Raw genomic sequence first — 12,981 nt, forward strand, 5'->3', positions numbered from 1 at the left:
TAAACATATCTTTCTTAAATATACACGCATGTGTGTGCGTTTATATATACATAATAAATATACACAGTACAGACATCTATTATGTAAACAAACACTTTTAGCGCTGTCCAGCACTAAAATACAATTAATGCGATGTGCGACGTTAATAAATGCAAATGCATTGAAATAAGTTCATTACTTCATGCTTTTGTTTTTTATAGTACTATTTATGCAATTGAAACTTACTCACATTTGCATGAACCCCATGTGATCATTTTAATGAACCCTTAGTTGGGAAACTCAAGTACGGGGTGTGAAAACTCTCAAAATAATGGGTTTGTGCTCTCTGTGACTAATGTGTTAATTTGAGCAAATCAGATCTCTTATGAGAGGTTAAAGCATGGAAACATATACACACGGGCATGAATGCTATGTATTTTATGTATTGCATTAAGTGTTGCATTTGCATTTTTGGACATGTTTCCAGGTTTTCTGAATGATAAAAAAATCAATAAGCGCAACAAAGCCAAAGCCACATTTCATGATTTATTTTCCCAAAGGCACTCATTACATTTGATGTAATGTTTGCACAACCGTTAATGTGATCACCATGACAACACAGAGCATGACTAAGATTACCGTAATGTTTTCGAGATCCAGCTCACATCACTGTGACGTTTACATCAGCATCACATGATCAACACCATTATTGCATGCTGTCTTAGCTGAAATGTACAGTTTCGTATGCATTTGCTTTCACTGTTGTGGATCAAAAAAGTCAATAATGTTTTACTTATGCATTCACACGTTTTTACCGTATTTTTGAATTACAGTGGAAGACTGATCTGTGGGTTACAAAAAGGCTGGGGTGTATATAAATTGATATGAGGTGAAAGTTTTGTGGCGATAATGGAATAACTGGATTTACAGCAACCCCAAAAAGGTATTTAAAAAACAATCTGTCTCTGAAAAATAAAAGAGCATTTGTCAAACAATACCAGAATTATAAAAACATGATATGCATCTAATTTTGCTACTTAAAGACTAATTAAAAGTTCTTATGCAACAATTTGTTTTACCAAATAAAGTTAATGTAAAACAACTTTACTGTAATTTTACCGTTGATACCAATTTGCGGATCTCATTGTTTTTAATTGTCATTCTTTTCTTAATCACTAGATGCATTGTTCATTAATCATTTAAAATGGTACAAAGTGTTTGTGATATGTTTTGTAAAGGATGCATCTTCCTTTATGGAAAAAAAATTACTGTGATATGTTATATTGCTTAATGCAATGATATTCACACATTCTTACGTGTGGTTTCAGTGTCTCACTCTTTTTGGGGTCACTTCTAGTAAAATGGGTTTCACTCTTATTGAATATCATCAATATGGCTTTGATTCCAGTCATTTTCTGGGGGTTTGATATGTTTATATAGTTCACTGTGAATGCAGCATTTCACCAAACAGCTATAAAATCAATGTCGTTTAAAAACCGGCTTCGCAATTTAAAAGGTTATTGAGAATGAGTCCAATTTTTAGCCAGACTGAATAAATGAGTGTTTGATAGAGGTTTGTGATTGGCCATCACAGATGACAGACTGATCTGAGCAGCGGTTTATATTCATGCAGATTTGCTTTCCAAAAGACATCACGATTTACAGCAAAAAAGACTTTTGGTAATCCATAACACATCTTTGAAAAGAGCAGAAAAAGTCCTTCAGGAAGTCTCTGGTGACAGTTCTACGATGAATAATCAGTCTTGAAGTTCGAAAGAAAATAAATAATGCATTTTAAAGGTATAGTTCATCTAAAAAAGACAAAATTCTGACATTCTACGCAACCTCATGTCACGTCAAACCCGTTTCCGTTGCTTTTTCAGTGGCTGAACTGACTAAAGCAGATGTTATTGCAGGAGGTTTTTTAAATATTAATAATAATATGAATGGATTAATAGTAAGCTCCCAAAAAGACAAAAATCGTCACTTCCGTCGATCTCATTCCAACGAAAAATGGCATGTAGCACCTAATTCAATATTAGCAATTGAGTGTTTTTGTAATTTGCAAAGTTTTCAGTTTGAGTTCCTCGCACAAATCATTGTGAGTCATACAGTTTATTGTTACTGTACTTTTACGGTGTTTAGTAGTCATTTTTGGAGCTTTCTGAAGAAAGGAATTCATGCAGGTTTGGCAACATGAGGGTGAGTAAACCAACCTGGTCTCATAAAAATATGTACCACTGTGCACTTTTTTTGACATACATTACTGTAGGTTTCGCTGCGGTTTCAAAGAGAAATGTCCACCGAGTGGCTCTAAAACACAGCTTCAATACGTGAACCCTGGCGCGTTTAATCACGTTGATATAGGTGTGTATTGCGGCGGTTCAGGATTGAAATATCGGGGGACTGTTGCTAAAAGTTAACGCTCTATCACGTTTGATATATGTCCTACACCAAATCAAACCCTAAACCTACCCGATAGCGTTAACAAAAGCAAAACTGATATCAAAAAAGGTATTTGCTGAGGCAACCGTGTCATTTCAGCTTCCTTTCACTCAGATTTGATCTGTTTTGTTGAAGCGTGGTTACATGGGATTGAACCGGAGCCCGTCGTCATCTGTTTGAACACATAGATAAGAAGCCGGATATGTGCGAAGCTAACGTTCAAAAGCATCCGTTTTCAAATCTCCCAGCATATTAATATTGTTTTGAAGTCATAACACGATATTCTTAATCTAATCGTTACGCTTTATTAATCGAAGCTCAATGTGTTCGTAGTTTCCGGTGTTCATTTCTTTTGGAAACTGCAGTAATATGTACTTGTTGGTACATATTTTAACGCACCCGTGAGACCAGGCAGCAGCAATCACCCGCAGAATTTCTTTTTTTTAGGTGAACTGTCTCTTTAAGGTGATGTCAGCCTGTATTCCTTGAGCTCTCCATGTCTTCTCACCTTTTTTTGGCAACTTGTCATTAGTCACAGTGAAAATCAACTGCACTTGATCGTAACGAGTCGAGCCGCAGCTTACAAAACACGAAGGCACGTTTTCACCCCGTCACTGTCTGCCTACGGTTGATGCTCCTTCTGCTCCAGTCTTTTATTTCGCTCTTGTTCTTTGGCCTGAGCCGGTGCGAAACCGTTCTGCTGTTTGGGTTCCTCGGGGTAGTGAGGCAGACACGTGAAGCCGGTGTCGGCCTCCGTCGCCGTTTTCTCTTCCTCCACCTCCTCCTCGTCTTCTCTCCTCTCCTCTCCCAGAGTGACGTTGCTGCTGTTGCTGCTGATGCCGCTGAGGACGTCTCCCAGCCTGCTGCCGTCTTCTGGGATGTTCCTGCGCAGGTCTCTGCTCCGGTTGCGCTTGGCCAGTTTGGTGAGCGAGCCGAAGCGGTTGAAGATGTTTTCGTCGGAGGACGCCTGCTGTTCGCCGCGCTCGGCCTTCAGCCGCAGGTTGTTCAGCTTAGTGTCGATGCTCTCCTGCGAGGAGGTCTTAAAGCGCCCGGCGTCCAGGCTGGCGAAGACGGCCCGTTTTTCAGGCGACAGCATGTCCAGCGAATGCGCCCTCTGCTCCAGACCCAGACGCCTGCGCTCCATGCTGCGGATGGTGGCCGCCCGCTGAAGTTTGTCGTGGATCTCGCCGCTGAGGCGCCGCCGGGTCTCGCGGAACTCTGCGCGAACATTTGCCTTCCATTCTGCCGCGTGGGCCTTAAACTCCCCGACCTGTGTCGGACAGAGGAAGCTAACATAAAACTAACTCAGCATAAAACATTAAATAGTAAAATCATTCGTAAGTAAAGCCAACAAAAAAAACCTGAGATTGCAACTAATTTTACCATTTAAAGCAACAGTAAAACCACATTTGCGACCAACTTGGCCAACGTAAAGCATTACTTGCAACTAATTTTACCATTTCATGTCAGCATAAAACATAAAAAACATAAAACTGAGTTTGCGACTAATTTTACTAAACAGAATCGCTACAAAAGCCGCAACATAAATGTAAAGCTTACGAATAATTGCACCAACATAAAACTGAGTTTGCACTTAATTTTACTATTTGACATCCGCTAATTGCAGTAAAAACTTTTCGCAACTAATTTCACTATGTGAAACTGCGTTTGTAACTACTTTTACTATACTAAACAAAACTGCTACAAATTTTACTATTTGAAGCCACGACAAAAATGCATTTGAAACTAATTTTAACCAACCCAAAAAGCTAATTAAATCATTTGAAATCAACATAAAACAGCGTTAGCAGCTAATTTTGTACAAATAAAATTTGGTAAATATATTTTGCAGTTAATTTTGCCATTTAAAATGAACATAAAACTGCGTTTGCGACATTTTTTACCATTTAAAGCAAAACATAAAACATTACGTACAAATAATTTGAATATTTAAACGTAAAACTGAGTTCGCAGCTAATTTCAGTATTTTAGGGCAAAGTAAAACTGAGTTTAAAACTAATTTCACTATATAAAACTGTAGCTAATTTATAATTTTGTAGCTAATTTGTTCACATAAAGTCAACAGAAAAGTCATTTGCAACTCATTTAATAATTTAAAATCAACATAAAACAGCATTTGCAGCAAATTTTGCCATTTAAAATTAAGGTAAAAATTTTGCAATTCATTTTGCCATCAACACAAAACTGTGTTTGCAACAGATTTTACCATTTAAAGTCAACAGAAAAAGGCAATTTGCAATTTTACAATTTACAATCAACAGTAAGTGGCCTTTGCAACTTATTTTAACATTTACAGTCAATGTGATGGCATTAGACATACATTAACATACTGTATGACTATTTTAATTTAACTATTTTTCATAAAATTATTTTTTTAACAGCAAGTAGTTGAAGTTGAAGGTTCTCCCGCCCCACATTATTTAAGTCTTTATAAAATATGGAATTATTTGACATTATTGTTGTGACCTGTATTATATGCATTAACTCCCCCAAAAAAACCTCTATTAAGCATTGACAAGAAAGGCTAGATTACCAACAGCAGCCAAATCAATGACTGCTTGCCTATTGATTAACATTAACCAATAGTCTACACGACACTATTAGTCTACACGCTCTAGTTCATCAGCTGAAAAGGAAAACCAGGAATGTCTATGCAGACAAAACAGTGCTCCGATGCAGTGAAATAATGCTGTATCAGGACTGATATATCATACCTCTTCTTTTGTTTTCTTGGACAGAACCCTGAACCAGTCTCCAATCATGCTGAGGACCGCAGCGAAATAGGCCAGACCCACCAAAATCCAGAACCAGACCAGAGGCTTGTACCATTTCATGTATTCTATTTTTCGATCGCCACCTATTTAAAAAAATTGTACAGTTTTCATTATCTTACATGCAAAACAAAATCAGAGTTGGACGTCCAGAACCCAAAGCCTAACCCAATGGAAGCATCAAAGACATCCAAGGAAGGTCACAACACATTTACTTTTTTAAAGTCAACGTGAAACAGGATTTGCAGCAAATTTCACCATTTAAATCTAACATAAAACGGTATTTGAAACCAAATTCACCATTTCTAGCTCATTTAACCACTTAAAGCCAACGTAAAACATTTGCAACAAATTTACCAAAGTCAGCATTTGCAACAAAATGCATTTAAAGCAAATTTTAGCATTTAAAGTCGACAGCATTTACAGAAGTTATTGAAAATAATTGCAACTTCAAAGTCAGTGATAAAAAAGGCATCTAAAGTCAACCAAACTGAATTGAATTTAAAGTCAAAATAAAAAAGCATTTAAAACCCTTTACAGAACTAAGCAAAACGATGTGCAATGCCTTCATTAGTGCACTGACCTGCTACGTAATCTCCGATGCCGACGGTTGTGAGAGTAATTACAACAAAGTAAATGGCTTCCAGAGTACTCCATCCCTCGATGTGTTTGAAAATCACCGCTGGGATGGTGACAAAAATGATGCAGCCGGCGATGATGAAGAGAATGGTGGAGGTGACGCGGATTTTGGTCTGACTGATTTGCTTGTGTTTTTGCTGTAAAGGCCGGCAGATGCGTGTGAATTAATGCATTTACATAACCACTTATTAATAGCTTATCCTCGGTAGACTATCCTTTCGACTTACCCTGAAAACTTTCTCCACCTTCAGGATGCTCTTCATAAACACGGTCCCTAGTTGATCACCGATCCCGGCCAAGAGGAAGCCGAACAGTGGGATGCCAAATATTGCGTAAAGGATGCAGAAAATCTTGCCGCCCTCGGTCCTGGGGGCGATGTTTCCATAGCCTGTAGATGTGGGTGGAGAAGACAAGAGGTTATTTAATCGTTATAAAACAAACCGCTCTAGTTAACCCCCTCTATTAAAACCACGTTCACAGATCCAGAGGGAGACAATTGGTGGCTTCCAGCGAGAGAACATGGCAGTAATTACAGACTGCTGAACAAAAGAGAAGTTAAGACAAGGACAGACTAAGCAATTTCAGTCAGAGATCTGGGCTGAAAGCCTTGTGCAGTCACACTCTCGGAGGTCAGTGCAAAACTTGTGAAAGTCAAACATAAAAAACTAATTGCAGTTTGTAAAAATCCAACATAAAATAGCATTAGTGGCAAAATCGACCATGTAAAGTCAATGTGAAACAGATTTAGCATCTAAATGTACCTTTTAAAGTCAATGTAAAACCTTTTTTGAGTAGTTTTACCATTTAAAGTCAACGAAAATAGCATTTGCAGCAAATTTTACTATTTAAAGTTAACATAAAACACGATTTTCTGCTAATTTTACAAATTAAAGTCAATGTAAAACCGCTTCAGCATCTAATTGTACCTTTTAAAGTCCACATAAAATCTTATTCAAGTAGTTTTATCATTTAAAGTCAACGTAAAATAGCATTTGCAGCAAATTTTACTAAAGTCAACATAAAACATGTTGTTCTGCAGATTTTACCAATTAAAGTAAAACTGCATGTGCTTCAAATTTTACTATTTAAGTCAATGTAAAACAGCTTTTGCCGTAAATTTTAACAAAGTAAATGTGAAACCAGTTTTTGCAACTAATTTTACCATTTAAAGTCAACAAAAAAAATGTTTTTTGCAGCAAATATGACTATTTAACGTCAACATAAAATAGATTTTGCTGCAAATTGTACCACTTAAAGTCAACATAAAACCTTTTTCAAGTAGTTTTACCATTTAAAGTCAATGAAAAATAGCATTTGCAGCAAATTTTACTATTAAAAAGGTCAACATTAAACACAATTTTCTGTTAATTTTACCAATTAAAGTCAATGTAAAACAGCTTTTGCTGTTAATTAACTAATTTTACACATTTAACGTCAACATAAGTAACTTTACCATTTAAAGTCAAAGTAAACCTGCATGTGCTGCAAATATGACTATTTATGTCAACATAAAATAGGTTTTGCTGTAAATTGTGCCATTTAAAGTCAACATAAAAGTTTTTTCAGGTAACTTTACCATTTAAAGTCAACATAAAACAAGATTTGCTTCAAATTTTACCACTTAAAGTCAATGTAAAACTGACTTTAAATGGTAGGATTAGTTGCAAAAGCTAAGTAATACTGTTTTTGCAACAGATTTTACTATTTGAGGTCAATGTAAAAGAGTTTACGGTTTAACCTTGACCTAAATCAATTGCAAAAGTCAGTATAAAAGTGCATTTGCAACAAATTTAATCCCAGTAAAACTGCATTTACCATTTAAAGTCAACAAGAAGCAGCATTACAACAAACTGTACTATTTCTCGTGATATTAACAATGTAAAATCTGAGCTGCTTCTCATAATGCGATGTATTTGAGAGGTGCATTGGTGTTCTCATTTGAAGGCTGCTTTAATTGACCTATGGTGGTGATGACGGTTCCAGCGAAGAAGAACGCGCTGCTGAGGTCCCAGTGGCTGGAGTTATTGGACGTGTCTCCAATGGGACTCACCCCAGCACTGACCGCATCCACTGCATGCTGGGAAAAGATGCACATGAAGAGAACGTCTCAAACAGCCATTTTGGAAGTGCTTCATCGACAGCAAGTATAACTAAATTAGCTCATTTCCCCTAAAAGTCACCCCCGCACAACGCCAGACGCTCCAAGAACGTCACATTTCTCCAAGTAATGCCGATTAGCCTTGGATGTAGTTGCTAAGTGCCTGCTGTGACGTCAAGCCACCCGCTTTGTGTTTCAGTGTCTCAAAAACCTTCTCTGAAAATCAATCTGCTCCGTCTGTCAGTAATTCGATCAGATTTCCTGGCTCTCCTCCAACTATTTAAAGAATAAGTATCGTAAATGGATTAGGCTGAGTAACATTTTGTCGATAAATCAGTAAGTCCTGTCCGAGCAGAGGCTGGTCATGCAGTTTTTGTTAGTCGCCCAAACCGAAAAGTAGAGGAGGAGAACATTACAGTCAGCAATCAGTCAACTTAAGTTAAATGATATTAAAGGGAAAAGGCAAGAAAATGCTTTTTTTATATGCTTCTTCTGCTCTGGGAGGACTTGCCAAGCATCCTGGTGGGAAGATCTTTGAGTCACTCCCGCTCTCGGCCAACAACAACAACACCGACAACAGCCAGCTGGTCTCGAACGACACCAGAGACATGTCAACACGACTGACACGCTGTGCGTCTGCTTCTGACTTTAAAAGCCTGTTGCTGTACGTGCCCTATACCAAGCAGTTACTGTGCAATGTCTCAGACCGCCGTTCCATTAAATGGAGATTTAGCTTGAGCGGAGAAGAAAAAGATTCATTTCTCCGTTCCAGAAGCAGCAGGTGAGATATTGTCACGATAAAGCTTACCGTATTGTTGCACACAATCATCCCCAAGCCTTCTGTCGTATGATTGATAGTTTAGAGTTCATTTTTTTTTCTCCAGTAAAAATTGTTCTCCAGTAAAAATTGTATAAGCGTCCGGCTTCAGCTGCTGCTTCTCGTGTGTTTTTGTCGTCAGGTCTTGACTGATTTCTAAGTAAACGTCAGAATAATGATGATATTTCCAGACGATCACTGAAGCAACTTCCCCATCAATTGTTTTATTTAGTCTCAAATCTGATCTTTTGTTCCCAGAAGCTTTACTTTCACTGTTTCTCGGTCGGAAGAATGATCTTCACAAGCCTCCAAAACATCTCACATCTTCTGAGGAGCCTTCATTTCTTCAGCTCTCAATCAGCATTGCATTTCACTATACACTCGAATCATTTTGGTCTCATCTTACCAAGACGTATTATTGTATCATTTTTATACTATTTTATGTCCCTATCTGCTGCACAGTAATAAAGATCTCACTGAGTTACAAGCTTCATAATTTGATCATATAAACAACCAAAATCATAACCAAATCATATATTTTTGCTCAGTATCTGCATAAAATTAAGCTGTTTTTCAAGTAGTTTTACCATTTAAATTCAACGAAAAATAGCATTTGCAGCAAATTTTACTATTTAAAGTCAACATAAAACCTTTTTCAAGTAGTTTTACCATTTAAAGTCAACGAAAAATAGCTTTTGCAGCAAATTTTACTACTTAAAATCAACATAAAACATGTTTTTCTGCAGATTTTACCATTTGAAGTCAAAGTAAAACTGCATGTGCAGCAAATTTTACTATTTACGTCAATGTAAAACAGTTTTTGCAACTAATTTTACCATTTAAAGTCAACATAAAAAATAGTATTTGCAGCAAATTTGACTATTTAACATCAACATAAAATATGATTTTCTTCAGATTTTACCACCTAAAGTCAAAGTTAAACTGCATGTGCTACACATTTTACCATTTAAGTCAATATAAAACAGCTTTTGCAACTAATTTTATCATTTAAAGTTAACAAAAAAAAAATATTTGCAGCAAATTTGACTATTTAACATCAACATAAAACCTTTTTCAAGTAGTTTTACCATTTAAAGTCAACGAAAAATAGCATTTGCAGCAAATTTTACTATTTAAAGTCAACATAAAACCTTTTTCAAGTAGTTTTACTATTTAAAGTCAATGAAAAATAGCATTTGAGGCACTAATTTTGCTATGCGTTCGGATCATTTCGGTCTCATCTTACTGAGACATATTATTGTAAATATAGAGTAAATGATACTCCACAAAAAACACATAAAGGTTTCATTTCATTATTATTATGGCTTCGGACGTCTGATTTGTGATTTTTCTGGTTAACAGCACATGGCCGGTTTAGTTTCATGAGGAGTATGAAGACGTCTGGAAGCTCCAGCGGGGCTTTGCTCTCAGGAGACTCTGCTTTCCGAGGACCAAACAATTAATAATTGATTACCTGAGAGGGGTCCGTTTCAACTGTCTTGGTTGCAAATAGAGAATTGATTTTTTTTTTTCTTGGCATGAGCTTAATTACCAGATGTAGGACACACTTTGAGTCACACAGGATGCTTACATGACATAAATAGGACAGAAATGAAGAAGGATGTAGGCATGAATCAAAGTGACGTCTGATCGCTCGCATATGAGCTTCTTCAGGTTTGACTGAACTCAGACGATCACCTGATGATTTAAACGCTTCATGCGGTGCAGTCATGTGATGTGCTTTTAATACTATTTTGTATTTATTTTTATTGTCTGAATAAATCTCATTTTTATTAGTAATCTTGGTTTGAAGATTTTAAAAACATGCCTGTGTAGTTAAGTTTTTCTATTGTTAATTTTATTATTCATTTAAAATCTTAGTTATTTCATTATTTCAATTTAAACTAAACTTTTAATATATATTTTTTTCAGAGTTACAAAATTGTATCTATATATATATATATATATTTTTTTTTTTTTTTTTTATTATTTTTTTTCACTTAACATTTATTTACTTTAAAGTAACAAAAAATATATTTTTATGTCATTTCAAAAAATATATTTTATTTAAATACGCATATTATATATATATATATATATATATATATATATATATATATATATATATATATATATATATATATATATATATATATATATATGCGTATTTAAATTAAAAAATTTTTTGAAATTACATAAAAATATATTTTTTTGTTACAAAAATCAATTCTCTATTTCCAACCAAGACATTTTTTTGTAAAAATATATTTTTATGTCATTTCAAAAATATATATTTTATTTAAATACACACGCATATTATATATATATATATATATATGTATATATATATAATTTTATTAGATTTTTAATTTATTTCAGTTAATATTTACTTTTTCAAACAACAAAAATGTTTTTGTTTGTTTGCTGTTGCATTCACTACTAATCAATAGTATGCATTAAAATATGCTGCGTACTATCTTTCTGTCTCTGTGTTGTGATCTGTTTATTAGTGCCCATCTGCTTCCTTGTTATTATAGATCCCTGGACACTCATTTGCATGAAAACGCTTGCATCAGTGAGCCTCAGTTAACCTTGAGAAGACCGTCCTATTTGTGATCCTTTTATAATTATTCGTTATAAAGAACTAACCATAAACAGCAGCTTTTATCAGTATTAAAAATGAAATTAGTACAAAAACCGTGTTTTCTCAGCCTTTTACGTAATGTAAATGTTTGCCGACCATCTCATCCACCCTTGCAGCGATTCCCAGGCTGACTCTGTAGGATGTGCCGCTGTGAGAAATCAATGCAACGCTTTAATTGACGGCAGCACATTGCTTCCCAAACAAGTGTGATATATGCGCTCTCTGTTACGTAACAAATAAAGCCGGCGTTTTATCGCGGGCGAAAAATTCTGCCTACAGCGAGTGTATCCTGGCAGAAGTGAGAGCTGATGGTCCTGATGATGGCCCGAGGGATTCGGGACATTTACTGATCAATTCGAGCTCAGCGACGGTCGGAGGAAACGGCAGAGGAGCTCGTGAAGGTTTCTGCTGACGCCCACCATCGCTGGAAAAAGCTCATTCGGGTCTGTAGACATTTTAAGATGAGAGTGTCACCCAAGACACCTTTGCAACGCGCGGCGGCTTAAATAGCAATCTATTTTACGACGCTGAATGCATTTCTTTAATTGGTTTAATTGGTAGCTTTCACTACCAGATTGCAGAAAACGTCGTATTTTGCTCCAAAATAAAATAAATAAATATATTAGCGCTGTCAAACATTTAATCGTGATTACTTGTATCCAAAATAAAAAAAATATCCGCATGTTATGTGCATTTATTATATATATCTAGATACGAACACATGCGTGAATATATACTATTAATAAAAAGTCTTGTTTATATATTAAATATATTTATATATATTATAAAATATAAATGTAAATATTTTCAAAATATATATATATATATATCTCATTACAGTAATGTAAAATAAAAAGAAAAAACTGCAAAAGCTATTACTGAAATTATACATTTTGAAAATGTTTTAATAAATAATGGTATTATCTATAAACAGACTTTGTAATAAACAAAAACTAATAAAAATAAAACAATAACATAAACGTTTTAATTAAAATAAAATAGAACATTTTCTTTTGGTTATAAAATTAAATATATGATTCTTGATATATTGAGCTTCATTTTTATATTATATTTGATTATATTTGATATTCTCATAAATATATCTCTGCACTTTCTTACACTTTTAGTCTCCACTATTCTCCATCTTTTTTTTCAAAAATCAGTGCAAATTAAGCCTCCAAAACCTCTCGCATCTTCTGAGGAGGCTTTATTTCTTCATCTCCCAGCCAGCATCTGACTACACGTTTAGATCACATTACTTTAGTCTCTAATGAGCCTGATCTCACCTTGATGAGGGCCTCGAGCTCGGCCGCAGAGACGCAAGGGTTCTTCTGCAGGAACAGGGCCTTCTCCTGCGCGATGCTGTCCTTCTGGTCGCTCTCGAAGGGCTGCTCCAGCGCCCGGAAGGCCAGGCCGCCGCACACCAGGTACAGCACCACCACCACAAACACGGTCACCACCGTCTTGCACTTCATGACCGAGTGCGGCGCGGTCCCGTCCGCTCCGGCGTCCATCCCCGTCACCATGCTGGCCGAGCGGGACGAGATGGAGAGGCGCGGGAGGACGC

General features: G+C 35.9%; 1 protein-coding gene and 1 long non-coding RNA gene across 4 annotated transcripts in view; one reads left to right on the top strand and one right to left on the bottom strand.

Moving 5' to 3' along the window:
* Window positions 1–512: 512 nt before the first annotated feature.
* kcnk10b (potassium channel, subfamily K, member 10b) overlaps window positions 513–12,981 on the bottom strand; it is a 17,087-nt gene continuing 4,618 nt past the window's right edge. For all 3 annotated transcript variants that reach the window (XM_043232243.1, XM_043232242.1, XM_043232240.1), the window contains exons 2-7: window positions 12,701–12,981; window positions 7,815–7,932; window positions 6,083–6,243; window positions 5,800–5,992; window positions 5,160–5,302; window positions 513–3,694 (exon numbers count right to left, since the gene is read on the bottom strand). The exon at window positions 12,701–12,981 is cut by the window's right edge and continues 129 nt beyond it. In XM_043232243.1, coding sequence (XP_043088178.1) covers window positions 3,047–3,694; window positions 5,160–5,302; window positions 5,800–5,992; window positions 6,083–6,243; window positions 7,815–7,932; window positions 12,701–12,981 — 1,544 coding nt within the window. In that variant the 3' untranslated portion in view covers window positions 513–3,046. The remainder of the gene's footprint in view (window positions 3,695–5,159; window positions 5,303–5,799; window positions 5,993–6,082; window positions 6,244–7,814; window positions 7,933–12,700) is intronic.
* LOC122334370 lies at window positions 6,171–7,910 on the top strand. Its single transcript, XR_006248750.1, has 3 exons — window positions 6,171–6,251; window positions 6,336–6,484; window positions 7,800–7,910. It is a non-coding gene; the product is annotated as an uncharacterized LOC122334370 (long non-coding RNA).

The sequence above is a fragment of the Puntigrus tetrazona genome, unplaced genomic scaffold (genome assembly GCF_018831695.1).
Source record: "Puntigrus tetrazona isolate hp1 unplaced genomic scaffold, ASM1883169v1 S000000520, whole genome shotgun sequence".
NCBI classification, from domain to species: domain Eukaryota; kingdom Metazoa; phylum Chordata; class Actinopteri; order Cypriniformes; family Cyprinidae; genus Puntigrus; species Puntigrus tetrazona.